The 26,326-nt window shown below is 47.3% G+C and overlaps 1 protein-coding gene across 8 annotated transcripts; it reads left to right on the top strand.

Moving 5' to 3' along the window:
- Positions 1–649: 649 nt before the first annotated feature.
- On the top strand, positions 650–25,894 carry Peg3 (paternally expressed 3). Of its 8 annotated transcripts, XM_050127504.1 has the most exons (11): positions 5,506–5,605; positions 6,012–6,055; positions 6,468–6,502; positions 6,997–7,127; positions 12,163–12,293; positions 12,814–12,903; positions 13,491–13,574; positions 14,468–14,571; positions 17,731–17,833; positions 17,994–18,086; positions 18,189–25,894. In XM_050127504.1, the coding sequence occupies exons 4-11, from the start codon at positions 7,123–7,125 to the stop codon at positions 22,301–22,303; spliced, it is 4,725 nt and encodes a 1,574-aa protein (XP_049983461.1). In that variant the 5' UTR covers positions 5,506–5,605; positions 6,012–6,055; positions 6,468–6,502; positions 6,997–7,122; the 3' UTR covers positions 22,304–25,894. The 8 variants fall into 8 exon arrangements, with proteins under 8 accessions (XP_049983456.1, XP_049983464.1, XP_049983457.1 ...); XM_050127499.1 differs by lacking the exons at positions 6,012–6,055; positions 6,468–6,502; positions 6,997–7,127 and adding exons at positions 650–827; positions 4,409–4,496 and having other exon boundaries at positions 5,466–5,605; XM_050127505.1 differs by lacking the exon at positions 6,468–6,502 and having other exon boundaries at positions 5,551–5,605.
- The last annotated feature ends 432 nt before the right edge of the window (positions 25,895–26,326 follow it).

The raw sequence follows: 26,326 nt of genomic DNA on the forward strand, positions 1-26,326 counted from the left end.
CATAAACCGCCTTCACCCGGTATCTCAGGTTGGCGTTTTGCTATGCCGAGTCAAGTCATGATTCTTCCAGCCATTTGTATTGTCCTCTGACTTGCGGTCTCTTTTGCCCCCTTTTTTTGGTTTGCCTTTGTCTGTCCCTTGTAGGTTTCCAATAGCTCTTCGTTTATTAAGGAAATGAGCTTAGTGCTTGGGTGTTGCAGGCAGAAAACTCCTTTCTTCCACCTTTATCGTTCGTGGTTAGACCTCAACGTATATGTTTTTGCCTCGATTTTTCATGGCTTTTTTTTTCCTTTTCCCGTTTTTTTAGACAAATATATGCTTGTCCTTTATCCCTCTCTTTCTTCTCAGGTTTTGCATTGGACCATCATTGGTAGGCATTTCAGTTTCACCTCGATTTCTTTTGGGGGGGCTACATCCCTTCACACCCACATCCCATCCCCCTTTTCCAGACCCTGCTTGGGGGCCCCTAACACTGACTCCGTTGACGTCAACTCCGTGCCTTGGCGCCAAGCTGTTGCCTTGACAACCGCAGTCTGATTGGCAAGGTGTGGGAGGCGTGGTGAGGGACCGAGGCGGGCAACAGGGTCTCTGATTGGTCAAAGAAGAAGCTCCGCCTCTGCAGAGGACCCTGACAAGGAGGTGTCCCGCAGCTCTTGCTGCAGACGCTGGGGAGTCAAGAGTCGCGGGAGGACGAGCATTGGAGGAGAAGCGGAGAGATGTCCACCCTGGGCTGGTGGCGCCGCTGGGCGCCCGGCTCGGTGTGGGCGCACTAGGCGGCCGACCTCGGTCGGGGTGTGTGCGCGCGCGGAGTGCGGTGCTCCGGGGAGGTGAGTCAGCCAGCTACCTGCCTGCCCAGTGGCATGCACCCTCTTGGATACCGTCTGCAGAGTTCAGACGGTGTTCGGGGTGCGTTGCTGCGGGCCAGGGGCGGCAAACCATGTCACATTTCACCGTGGGTGGTTGACAAGGCTGCAAATTGCGCCTTCGGAAAGGTGGTTCGCCTAGGGGCGGCCGTGTTGCCGCAAGGATGTCACTTCTGTGGTTGGGATCTTAAGGGTACTCCGTGTATCGTGGCCTTGGAGCCTCGGAGTCCCGGAATCTTAGGATCTTAGGGTTTTAGGGGCGAACCACCCAGAATCCCAGCAGAATCTAGAACCCCAACTTTCGCCCGAGTGCAGACGATCGTCACAAGACCACTCATGTGGACATCAGAGTGGCGTCTCTGAGCCACCTCTTCTGTGGTTTCATTTTCTCTGCTCAGCAGAGTCTGGGGGCCACGCGGTCAACCCGACCGCCAGCGCATCTGGCTAGCAGCGCGAATCTAGCCATCCACCGCTATGCGCTGGACTGTCCTTGGGGGCGGGTCTTGTTTTGCCGCAGTGGCGGTGGGCGGGACTGAGACCAGCTTGGGGGAGGGGCCAGAGCTAAGGCCTGAGATACTTTTGGCTCCACCCAGTTGGCGCCATCTTGGAGGGTGGAGAGAGATTCCTGCGCAGGCTTATCCCGATTGGCTCCCTGTGGCAGGGGCGGGGCTAAGGCAGTGACGGTGGGCAGCGCCAGACTCAGCGGGCCCAGCCTGCCGGGCGCCATCTTGCATGAAGTCTGGATTTGCCGCGCAATCGCGGCTTTAGCCTGTTGGCGTAAGAGCTGCAAAGGCCGAAGTGGTTTGGGAGTTTGGGGCGCTATCTCTACGCTTCCTCTGCTGGCTTGCAGCAAAGGTGCACCCCAGTTGTTGTCTGAGTGGCCTCAGCTGGAGCCGGGCACTCACTAGGTTGGCGTGCTAATGCTGCCACCTCGCGGCCTTCCGTCTGCGGATGGCGCGGCACTGTCGCACTCTCCCGATTTTCCGTGCTAGGTTTCGGTTGCGGAGCCTCAAGCGTCATCGTTTTGACCCTGGGATGTGTCTGGCTCCGTACATGAGGAGCGCTGTCGGGGTCTGAGTGTCCAGTGGGCAGGCATGAGGGCGGGGGTCGTCCTGAGTGACCGTGCTGCGAGTGCGCAACTGCGGAGGCGCCATCTTGAGGGACGGCCCAGCAGGCTGCAGGAGGCGGGCCTTAGGGCGGGGCTATCGTCCTGAATGGTGGAGCCTCACAGCCCCGCCCTCCCTGGCGCCATTTTGTTGCCCGAGGGCGGGGCTTTGATGGGCTATGCCGGTATCTTGAATGACAGCTGGACCGGCTTGCTGCAAAGAGGCGGGGTCGAGGGCGGGGCTTCCGGGCCTGAGTCATCACAGGGCCCCGCCTACAATGACGCCATCCTGCAGGCTGCTGGCCGGAAGGGGGCGCGGCTGGGAGGAGTTATGAAGGGGACCGCTGACGTGATGGGGCACAGTCTTGAAAGACAGCTCATTTGGCTGCAGGGGACGGGCCAGGGGCGGGGCTCTTGTCTTGATTGATGTGGCCATACAGCTTGAGTGCCCAGAGTCCCACCCAACGTTGCGATCTTTACCCGGCAACCGAGGGCGGCTGCCAATGATGGGACAGGCGCCATCTTGAATGACAGAGGGGCTAGATGTTGGGGAGGAGCTAAGGGAGGAGCTTTCTTCTCATGATTGATTAGGCCACTCGGGTTGGCGTTGTCTGTTTTCCATAGAAGGAATGTCTGAGGTTGTCGGTGAAGATGTCATCCTGAGTGATGGTTGGACTGGCTGGCTGCGAGAGGCAGGCCAGAGGGAGAGGGGTACGGTCCTGGGTGTGTCCGACCACTGAGCCCCCACTCACCTTGGCGCCATCTTTATAGGACATGAGAGCGGCTGACATCCATGGCGCAGGCGCCATCTTGCACGCTAGCTAATCTGGCTGCGAGGGACCAGCCGGGGAGGGGTTATTCTCCTGAGTGACGGGCGGCACACCCCGGCCCGCCCCGCCCTTAGTGGACTCGGTCTGCTGTGGCGGTGTCGTCTTGAGTGACAGTTGCATGGGCGGGCTTCAAGCCACAGCGGAGCTCCGCCTCCCTGACGCCATCTTTGCTGACGTTTGTGGTGCAGTAGCCGTCTTGAATGACAGCTGGGTTTGCCGCAGAAGGAGGGCCAGAGGGCGGAGCTCTGATCTGGACTCTGGAGTCCTGCCCACCCTGGCGCCATCTTTATTTGTCATGGTTGCGGATTGACTAATATTCTTTGCGCTGCTGTCACCTTGAGTGGCCACTAGAGGGGGCAGAGGGACAGAAAGGATCTGGTCCTGAGGGACCATAGAGCCCTGTCCACCACGGCACCAATTTTGATGGCGCATTTATCTCGCATGAGTCATCTTGAATGACAGCTGGGTTGGCTGCAGGGGGCGGGTCCGAGGGAGGGGCTCTCTCTTCTTGAGTGACAGGGCCTCAGAAGTCCACCCACCCTGGCGCCATCTTTGTTGGTCACAAGGGGGCGTCTGATGTTCACTCCGCGGGTGTCGATTTGAATGACATCTAGGCTTGCTGCTGGAGACGGACCAGAAGGCGGGGCATCTGGTCCTACTCACCCTGGCTCCATCTTTGTTGGCCACAAGGGGGCATCTGGCTTTCGCTGTGCAGATGTCATCTTGATTGCCTTCAGGGAGGGATTCTATTCCTGATTGACGTAGACAGCATAGCCTTACCCACCCTCCCTGGCGCCATCTTTGTTGGCCACAAGGGGGCGTCTGCCATTCCCTGTGCATGTGTCACCTGTAGGCAGCAGTCTGAGGGAGAGGTTGGCCTTTTTTCATAACAGAGTTACAGAGCTCTGTGTTGTCTTGGTAGACTAAGGACTGGGATCTGAGCAGGTTTCATCTTGGGTGCAACAGAGGGCAGGGGTCACAGTGCCTCCGCTTTATATCCACACATAGGTGACTGCACTCTTTTCATACATAGGAACCAGAAGGGGGGAAAGATGGGGTTAGGCACGGTGGGAAGGAAGTGGTTGTTGGTAGGGGTAGAGGGGGTGGGTCAATGTCAGCACCCAGAAGACTAGAGCCATAGAAGGCCTCTGGGGCTGTCACACTATGGGTGAACTCTCCCAGTACTGTTTACGCGGAGATTTTAAGTCCCTCCTTGACCATCTCTTTTCCTCTAATTTTCACCTGCAACATGTTTCCTTGCACTTAGAAGTTGGGAATAAATGTCACATAGCTAATTAGTAACCAATTGGGTTCTTGGATTGGTTCCTTAATCCAGAATCCCCTTGAAGATATCAAGACACCTCAGCAATTTCTTCAGTGCCCTTGACATAGGAGAGGACTGTAATTAAAGTCCAGGGCACAGCGTGTGTCTGGGGAAGAGCTGATTGCCCATGACTTTTCATCCTGGGGTGGGGGGAGGTCCTGGCCTCATTTGATGTCTGCCTTTGCAAGGAAAGAAAAGGTGAAGCTGCTGTGGGTTGCTTCCCTCCCAGAGAACGCTGTAATTGTAAAATCAGGTCAGTGTTTCATGTCTTCTTTTTCATCCACAGCTCTACCTTCTTGATCTTCTGTCCTTCTTGAGACAGCTGGCAAGAGGAAGCCTAACTAGGTCCTCTAGCAGCTAGGTGGCTGGTCCAGGTGAGTTATCCTCACACCTCAGAGCACCACAACCATCTCTGAAGTGTTCACTTCCCTTCCTTACGCTGACATTTTCCTGATGTACATATATGACGCACAACTATAAGAACACCATTTGTACTCTGAGAACACGCATACCTGTCTGGTGGGTCATGAATTTGCTAGAATTTTCCTGCTTAGCCTTACTTCCTCCTTTTCTTTCTCCTATCTTTCCCCTCTTACACTCAGGTACTCCTTCAGGCTTCCTGCTTGCCTTTGGCTGGGTTATTTAAGAAGCAGGATGAATTGTACTCACCTGCCACTACCCTAGGGAATATTTTGTGCCATGTACCATCTCAACTGGGAAAGGAAGAATTTTCATGGAGCATAAATGGGGGAATTAAAAAATGTGATTGTATGGCTTATATTCTTGAAAGTACACATCTGCACAGAGAAACTAATTTAGTCTGGGAGAGGCCAGACGGTGCCTCCCTGAGATACCTGGGAACCTTAAAGCTAGGCTTTGAAGGATTATAAGTGGTATGTTTCATGGGGTGAATAGATTGATAAGAGGGGTCAAAGATGTTCCTGAGGGATGCAGAGAAAGGAGCTGAAAACCAAGAATGTCTGGAGCAAGAGAAGAATGATAACTGACAGAAAAGGTGAGAAAAGGTAAGTTTGAGGGTTTCATTATAAAAGGCCTTAAGAATCAATGGTAAGTATTTGGGCTTAACCGGAAATGCAATGGGAAGCCACTGAGGTGTTTGGACCACAGGAGTGACATGAAGACCACATGTACATTGGTAGGGATCATCTGGCTGCAAGTTGCAGAGGGCAGGGTAGCCACGCTTGGTTCGGGGAGAGCACCTTGAGTTTGGGTGAGAGATGGCTTGCTTGGCTTGGAGTCCCTGCACTGGAAAACCTGAAGGGGGCGTGTTGGAGTGGTGCAAAGAAGGGAGACCTCACAGAACTTGCTCCCTTTTTTACTAGTTTGCTGACTGATTCAGACCAGACATGATGAGGAGAAGTGAGCAGACTCTCCAAAGGGTGTCCATTTGTTCAATCCATCCGCAAGTGCTGATACTCAGCCTATTTGGGACAGAATCATGCCAGACTCTGGCACTCCAGAAGTGAGTGGTATAAGCCCTACTGAATGAGAACTACTATTACCTGGAAAGTAAGGAAATGTGCTTAGCAAAATAGTTGGCTATGCTTGCGGGGGAGTGCTGCCTGGGGAGGGGCTAACATGGCAGAGCGGGCCCCTAGAGCTGGGTTGGTGTTTTCCTGACCCTCATGAAGGCCCCAGGGATCCAGGATGGTACTCAAGCCTGCAAAGAGCTAGAGATCTTTCTTTACTGAAGGATTCGTGTGTGTAAACCCAATTTTACAAAGCTCAGGGACTGCACTTTCAACTATACTGACATGGGAACCATGTCCTGTTCCCTCAGTTCTGGTCCAGAAATTCATGGTGGGAGAGGAATGCAGCAGGGCCCCAAATACTGGAAAGTGTGTGATCAGCAAATTCTCTCCCTGTAGGCAAACCTACATGGGAAATGAAAGCATAATGAGGAGGTGGATGGGTGAGTATGAAATCAGAACAAAAGGCATAGAAGAGCCTTGGTAGCACTGGCTTTTAAGACAGCCTAGTGCAGCCTCCTGGTCATAGTGATGCCATTTGCTATGGCAGTCAGACAACCAGACTCCTTAGCTATTGCCCCTGCTTTCCACCATCTCCATTCAGGCTAGGTCTGATTAGAGAAGATCTCTTGCCTGTAGATGGTTGGATTAGCCATGCATTGTGACTTAAATTCCCATGCCCCCACCCCCTAAAGTAAATAAGATCAGCTGGTCATTCAGATAAGGTCAAACATGTCACGCTGGTCTAGTAGACATTTTGTGTCTTTGAAGTAGCCTTTTCTTAGTGCTGATCATGAAACTTGAACTCTTAGCTGTTATTTCCTCTCTTTCTGAACTTTGGGGAAACCCCTCAAGAATGGACAACAATAAGGAGATTTGGCTGGAGTGTGGTAAGTGCTAAGCTTATATTGGATAGAAGAAGCCCAGGAGGTTGTAGAGATGACCTGAAAGAGCCACTAGACCAGAGGGTAGAGGTAATTCATTCGTTGCTCACATTCCCATGTAAGATTACTAGCCCCTACCCCCAAAAAATCTCATTGTCCCATATATATTCCTTTCTTGTTCAAGATTGGACCAGAGGCTAGTTCCTAGAGACCCAGTTACAATGCCTATGCCCTAGGGAACCATCCACTTCTTAAGTAGTTTCACAGTAAACTGTCATAAGCAACTCAGGTGACCCTTCTGCATATGCGAGTTTGAGACCCACTACTAGAAAAAATCAGACTGCAGCATGCACTTTTCAGAGTTGGATTTTGGGTGAAGGGGCCCAGGCTGATGACCCTGTCAGTGTTAGGGCACTTAAACTGAGAGCCAAGGTTAGGCCTGGGACTGGGACAGGACTGGACTCCATGAACATACTGAAGTAGAGAATGCCGGTCTGCAGAAAGAGGCAGGAGACTGGAACAAACAAGAAGAGAGGAGAGACTGCACACCATGCTGTCCCTGAGAGATGACAAGCGTAACCTCCTCGGTTCCTGACTTTAAAGTTCTCAATTCCAGCCCCCTTTAAATGAGGTAGGTAGAATGAGTTAGCGGGCTGAATGTAGGTGCGCCATGATGAGGGCACAAAGTAAGTAAGTAGAAATGGGGTAGGAGGAGATGGGTAGAGTTTCTCTCCTCTGATGGGGATGTGGGAGCCTGAGACCGAAGACTAGAAGAAGGTCAATGATTTCTCTCTCATTACACACAGTCCCAGACACATTTGGCCCCTGATGTGTGTGTCCCTGCTCATTTTAAGGCTCACCCGTGGTTTCCACCCCACTCCCCATATGGGGTAAAAGATACCCAATGAACTTTATCTTTCTTATACATTATGCTAATTTCAATTTTGAAGGGAGATGCAAGTTAAGTATTATAAAATATGCAAAGATCAGCATCAGTGTTGCCACACAGACCATAATGGCGATGCTATTCTCTAATAGGCAGTGTCGCTGACCTGTGATTGTATATATTCCAGGTCATACGTGGAACTTATTGTCCATACAAAAGGCTATTTCATGTCTCTGTGTTTATGAATAACTCTTCAAAAGTGGAAAGATAGCCAGTGTCCTTCTCTGCCCAGTATGGGAAGGGCAGACTCATCATTCGTCCACACCACTTGGCTGCTTTCTTTAGCTTCCCTTGGTACTAGCTCAGTCAGGCTAGTAGTATCTGTGGGCCACTCAGACGCCTTTGGCCAGTATCCAACTCATGCTAAGGTTCCTGCATGAAGAAAAAGCAGAGGAATGTGGGAGGGTCAAGAAATAAAAGAAATAGGTTTCCCAAAGGGCCAGAGTTCAGTCTTGGTCTGTAAAGAGAATGAAGAAAGAGTCTGGGGAGGAGGGAATTCAGTGTCTGGAGCCACTCACTGGGGAAGCAAATGCCAATAGAAGCAGGGAGTCCCAGGCAGGCTTTGGGAGACAGAGGAATCAGTGAGGAAGGAGGCCTTGTCATGGGGAGCCCAGCAGAGCTGAGGGGGCCTTGTAAGCCAGAAGAAACTATGTAGAAAAAAAAAGTAACAGACAAGGAAGCACAAAGTCAGTCTCTGGCCTCTGTATACACACATGTGGCCATACACACATACCACACATACATGTAATAGTAATATAAAAATTTAAAGATAGATTAAAATGAAAAGTTTTAGTTGTAATGGTAACTTTGATCAGTGGACGTTGCTTACAGTTTCTACAGTGACTGTTTCAGAGCGTAACTGTATGTCTGTGTTTACATTTGTAGTTAGGAAATAAAGCTACAGTATTCATTCCTCAAGAGCGTGACTCACCGATTACATTACAACACATTAAAAGGCTTTCTTTTCACTTCAGTTATTAGTAAACTCAGGAGGCATGCTCTCTTCTGGGTGCATTGACTTAGTTAGGGCACAGTATGTTTGTCACCGGGTTTTGGTGGCTTTGGCCTTCTACAGAGGTATAATTGAAATGTATACTATCTTAGGGAAATTTGATTCAGCCCTGAGTTTTGCTAAAATTAAAGACTAACCTTGGAAATAAATGCTGTAGTAACAGATCCAACACTAAAAAGTGATGGCTGTCCACTCTTACCTCTTTTGTTGAAATTAATCTTCCATTTACACCTGAGAATAATTTGCATTTAAATAACCCAACTCCCCCCCCGATTTAAAAATTCTTTCTGTGTCAGTAAATGAAGCCCCCATGTGTATGTACTTGCACATATGTCCACATCTGGACTCCCTTATATTCCCTGTGCTGGACAGAATGTGTTGTTTTGTACATCAGGGCCATGTTACAGACAAGCAGTCTCCCACACTTCCTACACCTGTCTTTTCAGAGTGCTATTGCTATCTCTGTACATTTATTTTCTAGAGTTGAGTGTGTGTGTGTGTGTGTGTGTGTGTGTGTGTGTGTGTGAGAGAGAGAGAGAGAGAGAGAGACAGACAGACAGACAGACAGACAGAGAGATAGAGACAGATGGTATACATAGAGAGAGAGCATGTGTGTGTGAGAGAGACAGAGGAAGACACACACAGAGACAAAGGTAGACAGACAGATGCACACAGAGAGACAAAGAGACACACAGAGACAGACAGAGATAGATGCATGGAAAGAAAACGTGTGTGAGATAGACAGAGGAGAGAGAGACAAAAAGACACAGACAGACAGACAGATATCCACACAGAATATGTGTGAGTGCGTATTTTATGCATGTCTTTATTTAGGATATCAGTTTTGTGACTTTCTGTATATTTTTAAAATATTTGTACAGACTTGAAGGTACTGTTTAAGGATATTTATTATTTTGCTTTTAATGAGATTTTTCTATTACTATGTTTACCAGTAAGATACAATGTAATATACAGCATTATATTCAAAATAACACAATATTTACACCTTTCTTTTCCTTTAGTTGGGTTAGACAGGGCCTCCAGTATACTGGGGAATGGTGATAGGGTGGAGGGAATGCTTACTTCAGGATGCCTTTTTATGTCTTTGAGTCTGTTTCCCTCCCCTTCATTGAGGTAGATCTTTATTGTGTGTAAGCTCCTTGAGACATGGAAAATGGTGCACATGGGCTCCCTGTCCCCACTTTAATTCATTATCTATAAAGTTCACCTCTAGAAGAACACTGTCCTTGGATTGGTAGGATAGCCTTGTGAACATGGATTTTTTCTTTTTTTAGATTTTGCTAGGCTTCACTTATTAAATATTTTTGTATTTATGGGCAGGAAAGATTTGCTATAAGATAGAGCAATAAAAAGGACAGCAGTGTATACATATTTCAGTATTCTGCTGTGTTCATTCATCTCCAGGTCTATCTCTGATCCAGTACCGTTTTTAAAGAAGAATATATTTTATTTATTCTTCAAAAATTTTCATAAATATATTCAATGAATTTTGATCTTATCATTCCACCCCCGCCCCCCCCGTCCAATTACTCATAGGACCACGAGCTCAGACTCTTGTATTGGTGGCCTCTCTAAGCTACTCTAGGCCAGAATTCCTCCTCAGTCTTAATATTTCATTTGATGCTATTAAGCAGTGTAATGTTTTGACACTTCAGTGTATTATGGTGTCTCTTTCACCCATTTACTTAGAGTTGCCTTGTTCTTTGAAAGGCTTCACAATAATTCACCGTTGGATAGATTATATCTTGCCAATTCCAATAACACCTACCTGAATGATGACATTGTTGGGCATATGTTCTTCAGCATCCCAGTGGTAATTCACAGAAGTGGAGCTGACAGGACTGAATAGCCACGCTTCTAACTTTGCTGAAATCTGCAATTCTGCAAGCAGCATGCAGATGTGCACATCTCATTCAAACACACAAACAGAAATGTTGTCCAACTTTTGATGATTTTGTTTCTGGGCCCCTCCCTCCCCTTTCCTTAAATTCAAAAATGAATTTTTCCATTATCATAGGAAAGGGTTTTTCTGGTGTGGGATTTTGCTGTTTGCTCCTCTCTCCCCTTCCTCTCTTTTTATTTGAGCTGGAGAGATGGCTCAGTCAGTAAAGTGCTTGCCTTGCAAACATGAGGACTGAGATTGGTTCCCAGAACCCATATTAAAAATTAGCACACACCTTTAATCCCAGCACTCGGGAGGCAGAGCCAGGCAGATATCTGTGAGTTCAAAGCCAGTTTGGTCTACAGAGCAAGTTCCTGGATAGCCAGAGCTGTTACACAGAGAAACCCTGTCTCAACAAATCAAAAAAAAAAAAAAAATTAAATTCAGGTGTGAAGCTGGGTATAGTGACACATGCTTTTAGTTTTGGCACTTGGGAGAGCAGACATGTCTCTATGAGTTCAAGGTTAACTGATCCACATACTGAGTTCCAGACCCTGTCTCACACAGAAAAAAAAGAAAAAGTCTGTGATGTTGATTTTCGTAATCCCAGTACTGGTAAGGTGAATATAGAGCTGTAGTCTATGTGATGAGTTCCAGGCCAGTGAGAGACCCTGTCTCAAAAGGAAAAGATGGTTGGTTGGCAACTGAGGAACAGCAAGAATAATCATAGGTATTTGGACATGTCTCGGAAGGTACCTGAGGAAATAGTGTGACGTCAGCCCCCAAAGGGGCAAGTTTTAGGACTGACAACCCTTAGAAGTTTGTGTAACTCTGAAGGAAGAGTCTTGGCCTCCCTTAGGTGAGCTGATAGAAATAATGGAACTGTCTGTCACTGTCCAGTTGGGAGTGAGCAGCCATTTGTACCTACGTGGCACCTGAAATGTACTGGTCCAAATGGGAGAATGGTTTACTGCCTTTAAGTTGAAACAGCGCACACAGTCAATGGTGATGTAGTAGAGACTTCGAGGCCTAAAGATAACAAAGGGGAAAATATAATCATTTGTCATCACAGAGCTCAAACTTGAGCACCATGAACATCTCTGTACGGTCATCCATTTCTTTGCAGGTTGTATATTGTGCTGCAACAACTACATTAAGGACAGAGCTGGCAGGGTCAGGTCCATCTCTGACGTCATCCCCTTTAACACTTTGGCTAAAGAGGAGCACTGACATCCAAACTTAGTCATGGCTGGGGGCCTTGAGAATGTTTTCTGTGCTTTACAAGTTAAACTTCCTAGGAATCTTAGCTTATTTAAGATAAGGTATAAAGGAATGTAATGCTGCTCCCATTTCACAGATAACAGAGTCCAAGGTACTAGAACTGGCCACTGTCACACAACCAATTAGCCTGAGAGCTCCTCATACATAGTTCCCAGGAAATTCTTCTTCCAGTGCACTGGGCAGCCCATGCTGATGCCCAGCTTTCAATTTGTGCTACATGCACATAGCTCCTTTCTATGTCCAGGTCCCTGCATGCTATCACAGGCTTTCTGCTGACTTGTGTGTTTGGTTCCTCCAAAATAAGTCCTTTTAATTCGAGAAATGCTTACACCAAATCACTTGTCTGCCACCAAACCTGAGCCATTCTGTGTGAACTAGAAAGTGGCTTGGCTAAAGAGCTAGACGCCATCTTAGGAGAAGACCCAGATGATCTAAAGTCATTCAGCAGAGGTTTTGGAACTTACTGGATGTGAAATTTGTTGGGCCTGTTCAGTCTCTGAAAATTCTGCCTTGATTGCTTTTAGGCAGACCCTCACGACAAGAGGAGATCAGCCGGCCATCCCTAAAAAGCTCAAGCCCTTGGGTGCGAGCAAAATAAATAACTGTGAAAAACTCACCACTCCACTGGAGAATTACAAGATGTACCACCAGGAAGGTGAGGCACGGCAGAGGTCGATGGTAGCTTGTTTAGACAACATTTACTAGGATTGTGTCCTGGTACTACTGATGGCTGCTCGGGTCTGGTCATTCTCTCTTGAGGGGCAAGGAAACAGGGCTACACACTAGATTTGGCCTCCTAATGTCTCCATATTGTAGCCAACTGAATACTGGAAAACAAACTTGTCCCCAGCTAAGAACTACCACAGAGCTAGCAGAAGAAAAGTGGACCATCCTAAGGGAGGAAGTCCATTAGCTAGAAAGCCTTCCATTGCTATCATGGCGTGTTACCTTAGGGAGTGGCCTATTGGCTACTATTGCTGTGGGGTCCAAGTAGAGATAGTCGCAGCCACGTTTCCACTGAGTCTTTAAGTAGCAGGGGTAGACAGATGCCACTACAGGGGGCTGACAAGAGGATGGAAGAGCTGACACTGAAAGTGCAGGGGAGAGGGTGGCTGTATGTGAGAACACAGGCCAGCTATGCAAACATGTTAAGTTACTGTCTGGTGTCTTCTCAGACGACACCAACAGTGACATGACCAGTGACGAAGACATGAGCCGAAGTGGGAGAGACACCCCACCACCTCAACCATCCCACTCTTTCAGCAGTGAGTACCACACCCCACCAGATGCCCCACTATAGAGAGGCACAGGCCTCGAGGCCTCTGTGAAAATTACAGGCGATGCCAGAGTGTTCAGCATCTCTCTGAGGAGAGCAGGTTAATTGAGGCATTTTTATATACAAACAGACACCTACAATGGAATGACAGCAGGGGGTTTTCAACAATAACATATTTATACTATTTAGCATCTACTTAAGACTACACTAGCAGAATTGCTCTTAGAGTGGGTATGTCTTCCACTTTCTCAGGTTCTTTCCAGTAGAATGTTGTGCAATTTAAAGTCAGCTGGCCTGCGCTAGACATAGAAGGTCTATGGTCCCGCTCCTTGATTTGGGCTTGACCACTTAGAAGATGAGAAGATAATTGGGGGGAGGGGGTCTGAAGTGGACCTACCATACAGACTTTACTCCAATCCGTGCTGTGAAGCAAGCCCCTCTTGGGAAAAGTTTGTAAGATAGCTACTGAGCCTGTTAGTGTAGAACCTTCCATGTTGGGTCCATCTCCTCAAGGGAGGCATGTGTGCAACATGAAGGAAACACAGATCTGATCACTCAAATACCTGACCTGCTTAGGTGACCGAGACCAGGAGCGCAGGGGCAGAAGCAGAGATGTGGAGCCTCGAGACCGCTGGCCATACACCAGGAACCCCAGAAGCAGTAAGTTGTCTGCTGGCCTGTGACTCAGGACAGAGGCTGTGTGTCCAGGGCCTCATAAGGCCCTAGTGCTCAATTTGGGTTGCATTCCTGTTACTCAAAGGTTTAGTCCAAAGTTCTAGTTTCTGAACCTCCTCTAGGCAGAGCTGTTTCATGCTACATGCCTAGTTCAGCCTGTGCTCTTGTTTTCTCAACATTTTTCCTAAGCAGACATAATTTTTAAAAGAAAACTAGATGTTTCTATATAAAACTATATTGCTACAAAATGAAAAAGAGTACAAAGTGCTACAGACAGAGATATGACCATGAAAAGCAAACGTATTTTTACTACAACAATGTTGCCTATCATGGTTTCATGCAGATGTGGGGGACACTGCACCGAAGTGCCCCACCCAGTTAGAGTACAGTGAGTAAATACCATGTTGATATATTATTGGTATTCATGTCACCAGGAACTAGCTCTTGTTCCTCCTGGACTTGAAAGATGCTGCATTTATCAGCATGTCATCCTAAAATGGTAATCAGGAGAAGATTTGCAAGTCCACCATATTTACCAATAGTTTGGGATACCTTTAGTGACCCTCTAGGCTTTATCTCTGGTCTCGAATAAGGGAACACCAGAGAGTCAGTGACTGATAACAAGAATCCAGACACGATACCTGAAACCATGAGTCTGATTCTAAAGTAGGGAGGGAGGGAGGGAGGGAGGGAGGGAGGGAGGGAGAGAAAGGGTATGCTGAGATGTTGCAAGGTCCTTCCACAAAAAGCAGAGAAAACATACACATTTTTTTTCTGCATATTCACACCCCAGGTAGGTTCTGAGGTTGGCAGGGATACCTGAGCCCTACCATGTTGGACTAGATTTTGCACCCTTTTGAAGCCTCTTCTCCTTCTAGGGCTGCCTCAACGGGATCTTTCCCTTCCTGTGATGTCAAGACCACATTTTGGACTGGAACGAGATGATGAGAGACGTTCCATGGATTATGAGTCTCGATCCCAGGTATGCTCAGGTTTCCTCTCTTTCCAGAAAAACCTATCTTCATTTCACACCAAAGATACCCGTCTTTTCCCCCGATGATGTCTTCATCTACCCCTAGATGCCCACTCGTGGCTGAAAGCCCTCAGTCACTCTAAAAAGGGGGCAGGGACCATCCCAACAGGTGACCAATGGCCAAGGCCACTGCTGCCTGTCTTTTAACTGATCTGCACAACCAGGAGTGTGTGCCCCCTCAGTGTGTGTCACTTGATAGGCTAAGCAGCAGAAGGGTTCCAAACATCTTCCTGGCCCCCAGGAAGTCAGGAGCATTAAAAGTTGTGAGTCTAGAAAGTGGACTCAGGGAGAACAAAGGCTCTGGAGCTGACGAGAATGGGGTGCAAAACCTGGCTCTGCCACCTACTGCTGTGTGGGATTGGGCTATTCAACTAAGCTGAACCTCAGTTTCCTCATCAGTAAAAATGGATGTGGCAGTTGTCTCCCAGATCCATTGTGAGGAGTCAGTGAGAGTCACACACCATGTGTGTTGTGAGTTCCTATTATGGTGTCTGGCATGTGGTAGACACAGAGCTAGCAGTCACAGCAATTGTGAGTTAAGGTGCAGTAAGTGGTAGGGCAGTTGGTAAAAGGGAAAAGGACATGGGATTTGAGCTGGCTTGTGACAGCAGAAGAGGAGGAGCAGAACCTTGGCATCAGTACACCTCAGAAGGGAGGGAGAAGCCAGAGGCAGAGCCTTCATTTCCTTTGCAATTATGCAGCTAAGCCCTGGGAAACATAGCTGTGGCCAAGACAGACAGGATCCCTGCTCAGATGCTGTTGCCAGTGGCGATGATCACAAAAATTACAGCATGAATCTTGACTTGGATCAAAGCAAAATGCCTTCAAGGCAGCAATACTTAACTTCTGAGGGGCTCGGAGGAGTGAGCCAGCTTGAGGTTAGAGAGGATCCCAGGCTTTAGGGAAAGTACAGGCAAAGGCTTTGGTCTCAGAATTAAGTGAAAGTCAGGCATCCAGCAAATCAAAGAAGAGCCAGGAAATTACTGAAGCACACATGGCTGGATTGCTGGTATCTGATAGTTGAACTTCGTCAGTGTGTGAAGAGTTGCTGACCAAGAGCCATGTCTGCAGAATGCAGAAGTCTAGATGCTGCTGATTCCCACTGAGTCAGAGTAGAAACAGGGGCACTAGGTGGTGCAAATCACATTTTGAGGGTGTTCCAAACAGGAAGTTAGTTCTCTTATTACATTTTTAGTCACACGTGAATCCCTTAATAGTTTGTATGTCTAGCTCATGTTGTGAAAACTCGGACCATACCATGTTAGCATTGCTCTCAGGCCACCTCTTCCACCCAAACTTGTGTGCAGATCATGAACATTTAGGTGTCACAGTTGATGGCAAACAAAAACCAGCCGCTGCTTTAAGGCTATTTAAATTAACCTCTCTTCATACAAAAGCACCATTTTGTTTTATGAAACAGTGCAGTTGAGACTTTAACTTATGCAAATTAGACAGATAAATAAAGATAAAAACTAATCCATCTGCTGCACTGCTCTTGGGCTCTGGGTATCCCAGGGATGATGCCCCTTTGTCTTCACACTCCCGGACTCTTGGCTCCTTCGCTCTCCTGCAGCCTCCAGTTTCCTGTGCCAACACCGATATATCTGTGTACTCACTTGCTCTGTCTTTCATCATACGTAAATGCCAGTGACCCCCAGAAATATGGATAGCACAGAGCACTTACCTCCAAGGAAATTACCATATGGAAAGAGGAGGGACACCCAAAAGAAAAGAATTTAGCTTTATAGGGTGGCAGTTTTGTGAAGTTTGCAATGCTTCCTGAAATTTTCATTGTAGTGTGGTTTTTGTCTTCATTTTTCAGCCCTAACCTAGAAAGACTTTCATTTCTGAAGCTCTGCTTCATTTCTCCACCCTAATTTTTGTTGTTTATTTCTTAATGACTGGGCATGGGCAGCTGCATAAATGAAGCTTCTTAAAAGTTGATGCTTTTTTTTTCTTTTTGCTGTATTTCCCATGTTTCTATTAAAATTCCAGCCTCTTTCCAGTAACAGAACAATAATCAATTTAACATCAAAGCACTTATATTTTCTTTGCATAATTTCTCTTACTATTTAAATAATAACCATATTGTGGAACCTTCACCCACAATGTTGCAATACTGCAAGTTCTCTCCATTTTACAATGAAGAATCCGAGGGTCTGAAAGATCTCCGTATCTACGGTCACACAGCTCATGAATGGTGCAGTCTGCTTTTGACCCTACAGTTCTCTCCAGCTCCAAAGCCTATAGACTCCCATAGCACCCTCTCCATCCTCCAGTATCCCCTTCAGGCTCAGCACCATCTCCCCTGGCATTGCAGCTCACCAAGACAGTGAAACTCTCGGACTGCCTTCTGGTAGCAAGCAAAGGTCCTTTAGAATCCTGCAGAGAAGACTCTCCTGAGTATCACAGGGAGTTTTGCATTTCTTTTTGAGAGAAATGTCTATTAAGATAAAAGGTAGCTCTAAGTCAAGAACTTCACATGTGTTGAGTTACTTGGAAAGCATGCACACTGGAAACTCTACGCTGTAGCCATGTCATTCAGTAGAGAGACAGGAAGGGAACTTAAAACCACACAGTCTGACCAGATGCCTGCTAGATCACATTTTCTTTCTGTTTCCATGAGTAGAGCATGCATGCTGATTATTTAGCCTGCATGGGCTTTCCCAGCAGCCCCCCTTCACATACTGTAATTTCACCTACCACTTCAGGCCCACTGGAGGCCCTCTGCAAAACCTTTGCTCACTGTTCAGGCTCACCCTGAACTGTCCCTCCAATAAACCCATGTAGCATTTATTATCTGTATCCCAATTTACTGTTTATTGTTCTCTAATTGTTTCATGAGTCTTTTCTCTCCAACCAAATTATAAGCTGCATGAGGGCAAGGAATATGTGTCATGCGTCTTTGGGATCTGCCTCAGAGTGTAGCACAAGGTAGGTACGATGTAGGCCCCTAGTAACACTTGCCTTGGATCGCTCAGAACCCTAAATACCGTGAGCACTTCCTATAGAACTTCATATAAGTAGCTCCCATGTCGCCAACATTATTCTCTTTTTGAACATCCATGGGGCCAGATTCCATTGAGAGGCCTGTGTTTGATGTTTTAGGATGCTGAGTCATACCACAATGTCGTGGAACTCAAAGAGGACAAGAAGCCTCAGAATCCAATTCAGGACAATCTGGAGAACTACCGAAAACTGCTCTCACTGGGTAAGCACCTCTTCCTTCAGCCACTGAATGAAAGACAGTCAAAGACTTGAATAGGAGACAGTTGGTATTTAGTACAAGTGGTTGGGGGAAGGGCCAATTGACGGTGATGAGTCTGCATCTTCAACATAAAGCTGAGCCGCCATTTTGTTCTTGTAACCAGGAGTACAGCTTGCCGAAGATGACCGACACTCTCACATGACACAAGGCCACTCATCCAGATCCAAGAGAAGTGCCTACCCAAGCACCAGCCGAGGTGAGTGGCAAGCCAGTTCCACACGGAGAAACTTCTACATTTCACATTCTCAAACACCACAGAACAACAGGGGAAGAATTACATATGGGGGTTTCTTTCCAGGTCTGAAACCCATGCCTGAAGCCAAAAAGCCAGCCCACCGACGGGGAATCTGTGAGGATGAATCTTCTCATGGCGTGATAATGGAAAAATTCATCAAGGATGTGTCCCGCAACTCCAAATCCGGAAGAGCCAGGGAGCTGAACATGCGTCCTCCTCCGAGGTTCCCCAGGCCCAGCAACAACTGGAAGGCAACCTCATCAAACAAAAGAGAGCCGGTGATGCAGGAGAGGGCTGCTGAGGGGAGCGCGTTCAGGGGAGGCTTCAGGGTCAATGCTGAACTGCTTTCCAGAAGCCGAGCTCTGGAAAGGAAGAGGCGTTATCACTTTGATTCTGAGGAGAAGGGTTCAGGTCACGAAAATAAGAGCTGTGTGAGGAAGAAGCCTTTTGAGTGTGGTAGTGAGATGCGACAGGCTCTGAGCATGGGTAACCTGAGCTGCCCTCCTGTCCCTGAGTCCCCGACAATCGATTTGGCCGCAGACCCGTATGTGTGCGATGAGTGTGGGAGGTCGTTCAGTGTCATCTCTGAGTTTGTCGAGCACCAGATTATGCACACGAGGGAGAACCTCTACGAGTACGGAGAGTCCTTCATCCACAGTGTAGCTGTCCATGAGGTGCAGAAAGGGGGCAAGCGCTTTGAGTGTAAGGAGTGCGGGGAAACCTTCAGTAGGAGCACAGCCCTGGCGCAGCACCGCCAGGTTCATGCTAGAGAGTACCTGGCAGAGTGTAAAGATCAGGAGGATGAGGACACCATCATGCCTAGCCCGACCTTCAGCGAGCTGCAGAAGATGTATGGCAAAGACAAGTTCTATGAGTGCAAGGTGTGCAAGGAGACCTTCCTGCACAGCTCCGCCCTGATCGAGCACCAGAAAACCCATGGCAGAGGCAAATCAGGAGACAACAGAGAGAATGAGCGTGAACGCGAACGGGAGCGCATGCGTGCACGTGCACGGGAGCAACGTGAGCGTGAGCGTGAACGTGAACGCGAAGAGCATGGAGAACCCTTTCTGACCTGTCCAAACTTCGGTGACTTTCAGGAAATGTACAGGAAAGAGAGGATCTATGAGTGCAAGGTGTGTGGGGAGACCTTCGTTCATGTTGCATCCCTGAAGGAGCATCAGAAGAGCCACACTAGAGGAAACCCATTTGCAAAGAAGAGCAGGATGTGCGAGGAGACCTTTGTCCCTAGTCAGTCCCTCAGAAGGCGCCAGAAAACTTACAGGGAGAAGCTGTTCGACTTTAACAACGCCAGAGGTGCATTGATGGAAAGCTCAGACGCCGGGGACCACCAGAAAATTCGTTCTCGGAAGAATTTCTTTGAGAGCAGGGCTTATGAGAAGCCCTTTACCGAGTCTCAGAAGAGTCATACCATAACAAGACCACCTGAGAACAAAGACAATGACAAACCATTCACCATCAGCGCCAACCCCAATGACAAGCTGAAATTCCCCACCATGGCGAATGACTGCCAGGGGAAAGCCTGTGAGAGGTCTGTCATTCACAGCTTCGGCCCTGCAGAGGCTCAGAAGAGTCGTGGTGCACTGGGATTCATCAAACCAAGACCAGTGAAATCGGTGACAGAGTCGAGCACCCAGACCACAGGTGACTTTAGCTTCCCCCAGTTCTTCTCTAGAGGGAGCATCTTTGAAAGAAAGGAATACAAGGGATCTGCCATCCACAGACTGCCCGCTCCTCGACCTCTGAAACGCCATAGAGTAAATGACCAGCTTGAATGTGATGAAGGGGGAGAGTCCTCCATTTATATCTCAGATCTTAACAACAAGCGACGGAAGCTTCCTACTGGAGAAGACACTTACGAAGGAAGTAACAGCAACAAGCACAAGGAATTCATCCTCCCCAGAGTGCCTCGCACTGGGCCTCCGGGTCTCTCTGGAGAGTCCCGTGAATCTAATCAAGACGTCATATTTTCAGTTCCCATCTCAAGTGTTCGTGAACACCAGAAAGCTCGTGCCAAGAAGAAATACCTTGAGCCCAGGAGCAACGAGACCTCTGTAATCCCCTCCCTACCTTTTGGAGACCTGCAATCAATCCGCCGTAGAGCCAAGTTCTTTGAGTGTCAGGAGTGTGGGGAGACCTTCGCTCGTAGGTCTGAGCTCATTGAACACCAGAAGATTCATGACAGAGAAAGACCCTCTGGAAGTCGACATTATGAGCGGCCTGTCCTCCGCAGCCTGGCCCCTAGCGACCCACAGACCAGTTATGCCCAAGAACGTTTCATTCAAGAGCAAGTACGCAAATTCAGAGAGTTTGGACAGCGCTCTGCTACCAGCAACAACCTCAGTGTACAGAAAATCTATGCCCAACAGAAGTTTTATGCCGAGGAGCCTCATGCTAAAGAAACGCACGTTCTGAAGATTCATGACAAAGATCCCCATGGCCAGGAGCCCCATGGCCAGGAGCCCCATGGTGATGAGCCCCAGGACAAGGAACCCCTTGATCAGGAGATGCGCAGTGAAGAGCCCCATGGTGATAAGCCCCATGGCCAGGAGCCCCATGGCCAGGAGCCCCATGACAAAGAACCCCTGGATCAGGAGATGAGCAGTGAAGAGACCCAGAGCAGTGAGCTCCATGGCCAGGAGAAAGCTGAAGACGCTACCATCCAGGCCTCCACTTCTGATGAGCACCAGAAAGATAACGCCAATGACATGATCTATGAATGCCAGGACTGTGGTCTGAGCTTTACCGACCTCACAGACCTCACAAGCCACCAGGATGTCCACAGCAGAAAGGCTCTGGTTGACAGTCGCGAATATGCACACTCTGAAGTTCATGTCCACTCGGTCAGCGAATTTGAGAAAAAGTACTCTGGCGAGAAGCTGTACGAGTGCTCCAAATGCGGGGAGTCCTTCATTCACAGCTCATTGCTTTTTGAGCACCAGCGAGTCCACGAACAAGACCAGCTGTATTCTGTGAAGGCCGCTGACGACGTCGCTGTCTTGCCTGTGAGGCCAAGGAGGAATTGTGCTTCCGAGAGCAATCCTGCTGTTGCTGGGTCAGCCATTCGATGCCGCCAGTGTGGACAAGGCTTCATTCACAGTTCTGCCCTCAATGAGCACATGAGACACCACCGGGATGATGAAATGCTGGAGCAGAATGAGTTGAACGATGAGGTTTTCGTTCAAGGCCTAGCCCTCACCGAGTACCAGGGAAGCGAAACCGAAGAGAAGCTTTTTGAGTGCACGATCTGTGGAGAATGCTTCTTCACTGCCAAACAGCTCGGAGATCACCACACCAAAGTTCATAAGGACGAGCCTTACGAGTACGGGCCCTCCTACACCCACGCCTCCTTTCTCACCGAACCCCGCAGGAAACACATCCCACTGTACGAATGCAAAGATTGTGGGCAGCCCTTCCTGGACAACACAGTCGTCACTGAGCGGCTGGTGTTCCATCCTGAGCGAGAAGGGGGTTCAGACATAGTAGCTGCCACGGCTCAAGAAGTCGAAGCCAACGTCCTCATTCCACAGGAAGTACTGAGGATCCAGGGCTCAAATGCAGAAGCTGCTGAACCCGAAGTCGAGGCGGCGGAGCCAGAAGTGGAGGCTGCAGAGCCTGAGGTGGAAGCTGCACAGCCTAATGGAGAGGCTGAAGGGCCAGATGGAGAAGCTGCTGAGCCAGACGGAGAGGCCGAGCAGCCCAATGGAGAGGCAGAGCAGCCAAACGGTGATGCTGATGAGCCAGACGGCGCCGGGATCGAAGACCCAGAAGAGAGAGTCAACGAGCCAGAGGAAGATGTTGAAGAGCCAGAGGGAGATGCGGATGAGCCCGATGGGGCAGACATCGAAGACCCAGAAGAGGAAGGAGAAGATCAAGAGATTGAGGTTGAAGAACCGTACTACAACTGCCACGAGTGCACAGAAACCTTCGCTTCCAGCGCAGCCTTCGGCGAGCATCTGAAAAGCCATGCCAGCGTGATCATCTTCGAGCCTGCCGATGCTCTGGGAGAGTGTTCCGGCTACATTGAACGTGCCAGCGCCAGCACCAGCGCGGATGGTGCCGAGCAGGACGATGACAAGTACTTCAGATGCGACGTCTGCGGGCAGCTCTTCGACGACCGCCTCTCCCTTGCCAGACACCAGAATTCTCACACTGGTTGAGTCTCCAGGCTGAGGCAAAAAGCAGAACAAAAACGAACCAGACCCTTAATAAATCACAGAGAGAGCCTAAACCAACCCACAATGTAAATAGAAATTCACCTTATCATACTCATACCGGACTTCTCATCAGATAACTCAGACTGACAAACAGAGAGGATGAATGAAGAGACCTTTTCAGTCTTTTCTCCATCGAACATCGGTTACACTCGTGAAAGCTGGAGCACACATCTCATTCTTCATCTGAGTAGTTAGACTGAGGGAAAACCTAGTGAGTATTCAAGACCACAGAGGTTGCCCCAATCAACTGTAAAGGACACCCCTTTCCTACCCTATACATAATGATTCCTGCCGTGTATATAAATGAGCAAATCAGTGATGCATATATTTGGACTTAGTGTGCTGTAGAATTTACAGTTTACTCTACAGAGCTACCTAAACTGGTGCTCTGTTTTTTTTTTTTTTTCCTGAGGAGGAAGAGAGCAACAATTTAGCATATATTTGTAAGTGTTGTCCATCCCGCGGAAGCTTTACTGTGCATCCTTTGAACCCCTTTAGTATCCTTCCCAGTAACGGACTGTTTGGTCCCCTACCTCTTAGCTAGTCCTGTGAAGGTGTGGGTGTGAGAGAGCATGTGTCTTTGAATCCTGGCTGTGTGAGAACAGACATCCTTTTAGCTTCCACAGCCATTTGGTGTGCACCTAAACCCCTTGAGACTTACTGTAACTCTTTACAATACGTGGATTCATCTCTATGACTCCGTCCATCTCCCCGTTTTATATCCCTTACAGTGGTTTTCATGCAAAAAACAAAATATGTACATTTGAGGTGTTCTTTAAGGTTTGGGTTTTTGTTTTCTAACCTGCTCATTATGTGTTCGATAGTGAATTCCTGAAACCTGAAGCTTTGCCCTGTAAATCTTGATGTCTTTGCCTTTAAAGAGTGGGTGACAACCATCACTAGATCACAGTAGTGCCTAATGAAGGTTGGGAACCACGGGAGAGGCTTACATTGTAAATAAGGAAGCAGACCGGCAACCTTTCATTAGCTCTGTTGTGTGCTTCCTGCCTTAAGTGACAAGTGGCAGCGTCGCTTGAGTCACCTGTGTGGTGTTTTATGTGCTTGCCACAAGTCAGTGTGCTCCCTGGGTGCCCAGGAGCTAGTATCCTTAGATCTTTGTATCTTCAAACTTAATCCCCCACCCTTTATGTGTCTGTCAACCCCAAGTGAAACTTGCATTTAAAAAAAAAAAAAAGAAAAACACACAAAAAAAGCTTTCTTTCTAGTTAATCCTAGCTTAACATGGACTCAGGTTCCCCAGCAGCCTTAATTTTTTTTTTTTTTGTTACCATTGTTCTTTCTCATTGAGCCTCCTAAGTATTTCTGAGCTTTCCACTTAGTGTCATGTCTGCCTTGATGTCGTCAGTTTTCCTCGTGATCACAAATGGACTTCCCAGCTTGAGATTTCCTGCGTCCTATGTATGGACAGCTTGCGCTCCTTACTTCCCCTCCCCTCGCATAATGGCTATAGAAAGAAGTTTTTGGCCTTTTGTTGGCTGGGGAAAAAAAAAATTAAAAAATTTTAAAAAATTAAAAAAAAAAAAAACAAAGCGGATCTGTAAGCGAAAGATCAAAGCTCTGTACAGATCATCTGAGAAAGTGAGGTGAGATGCCTGCTGAGGAAATGGGTCTGACTCTTAGGCTTCTAGAGCTGTAGAACTGGGGCTCACGGGGAGTGTGTCAAAGCCTCAAGGAGTGCCAGAGGCTTCAGAGGTGGACATGAGCAAAGAGCAAGGAGTAGAGAGATGAGCAATGAGCAAGCCAAAGAAAGGAGCTCCAAGATAACTGCAGATCTAGGAAGGCACTAAGACAGACTGAAGAAAACAGCATCAGCAGGGACAGGAAGGGCAGGGTGATAAGAATGAATGGAATGAAGTGTCCTGGGTAGTTGGAAGAAAGGCCTTTTTGATGGCATGGCATAGGTGAAGGCCAGCTGCATAGAGAGACCCTAGGTTGGAACTGACGTCTAGGGAAACAGAGGGCAACGATACACTGGGGAAGCACCCTTGAGATGGAAGTCAGTGTTGATGTCATCTGGGTAAATTTGGGAATCGTTATCATTGACAGTGTTACCCCACTAGACCCTGTTTAGAAAGCAACTTGTCAAGAAGTCTAAGTGTCCATTCTAACTGTAACTGAGTGAGTAGAAGATTAGGAACAATTGAAATGCCAGACGGTAGAAGAATAATTAAGTCAAAGTGCCCTGGAATTTTATGCAGTTGTTTAAAAGTGATAATCATGGAGAGTTGTGTAGCAGATATTCAAGAATATGAAGTGGAGAAAGCAGGACACAAAATTATATTTATACTACAATTATAACTGTCTTAAAATGTACGCTTATAGTCAAAAGCTATTGTGTTGTTGTAGGCTTATAGTCGAGCATTATTTTCTTAAATTTCTAGAATGTTCTTTATGGTAGTGTTACTCAAAAGTTAAGGATCACATTTCCATCGTGAACATAATTGGAATTCATTATGAAACACTTGGAAAAAAAGGAAAGTGGAGGAAAGATAATCCATGTCCCCACCATCCAAAGATAGATACACTCTTTAATATCTTGTTTTTCTTGTTGCCGTGCACAGGTTTATATATTATAACTGTGTCAAAACGTGTATTCAAGATAGTTCTAGTATTCCTGTGTAATTACGGTAAAATACTTTGATCTGAAGTTTTCGCTATGCTCCTTATAATAGTCTCCTGATACTGAAGCTTAGTATGTAATGTCACCATTATAAGCATACTATGTACCCAGTGAAAAATTGGAAAATACAGTAAAATTGAAAAGAAAAATCTGCCCACATTCCCCACAACCAACAACTGTAAAGATCTTCACCTATGTCCTCCATCTTGTGCCATCGCATAAGCTTGTGATTTAAACAGTGTTAAATAGATTTGCGTAATGTCTAAAACAAAAAAAAAAAAACATGGGAAACAAAAATAGTGTTGGGGGGGTCATGCTTAAATATTTTGTTCTAAATTTCTTGAATAATCTTTGGTGTTTGGGTAACAAACTTTAAGTACATATTCTGCATCACAAATATAAGACATACTCAAAGAAAACTGGGAAATTGTAGTGAAGTAGAAAAAAGCAATTGTATTTCCAACAAGTTCCTGTTAACACCTGGGCCTGTGCACCACGTGTGCGATTATTCGGATATCCTAGATAAGTGTGTGGAGTCAACAAGGGAAGAAATGTGGAGAAGTGTGGAACAGCGGGTTAGCGGTGGCAGGATTACAGGGAAGTGTGTTTCCTCAGTTTCTTTGAGGGGTCTTCATCATAGTGTTCTAATAGGCTACCCTTATTGCTTATATTGCCATTCTATATGCAGTACGTGTCCATCCTAGTAGCCTTGAAGATGTGGAAATGTAGAAGAGAAACTCATCCATATTTTCATCATCCAAAGACTGTGTTAACATCTCGATATATTTTCTTTGAGTTGTTTGTGTGCACAGGCCTTTGGTTTGTTACTATGGTTGCAGTTGTTCTATCTTGTAATAGTGTCAACAATAAAAATAAAGCTAAAAGTAAGATAATTCCCCGTCTCTTCTTTTTCCAGTGGATGTATTTGGCAGTTGGTAACTTTGCAGGGACTCGTTGCTGTTGATAAATTCAAAATGTTAGTGGCCCCCTAGCCCTATGAAGTTTGACTTACAAATCTTCTTATAAGAAACAAACAAACAACTTTGTGTGTATGGGCATGCATGAGTGGATATCTGTGTGTGAGTACAGGCACATGCACCCATGGCCCAGTGTGGCTGTGAACATCAGATGACAGCCTCAGGTGTCAATCCCCACCTTCCCACTGTTGGAGAAATAGGTTTTTTGTTTGTTTGGTTTTTTTTTGTTCCCACTAGGTATGCCAGGGTAAGATGGCTTGGAGCTTCTGGGGAGTCTCCTGTCCCAGCCTCCAAGGTTGCTGTAAAAGTGCAGAGATTACAGATGCTCGCAACAGCTGCAGGCTCTCT

Source organism: Alexandromys fortis, unplaced genomic scaffold (assembly GCF_014885135.2).
Source record: "Alexandromys fortis isolate MF-2015 unplaced genomic scaffold, M_Fortis_MF-2015_v1.1 scaffold_267, whole genome shotgun sequence".
Classification (NCBI taxonomy): Eukaryota; Metazoa; Chordata; class Mammalia; order Rodentia; family Cricetidae; genus Alexandromys; species Alexandromys fortis.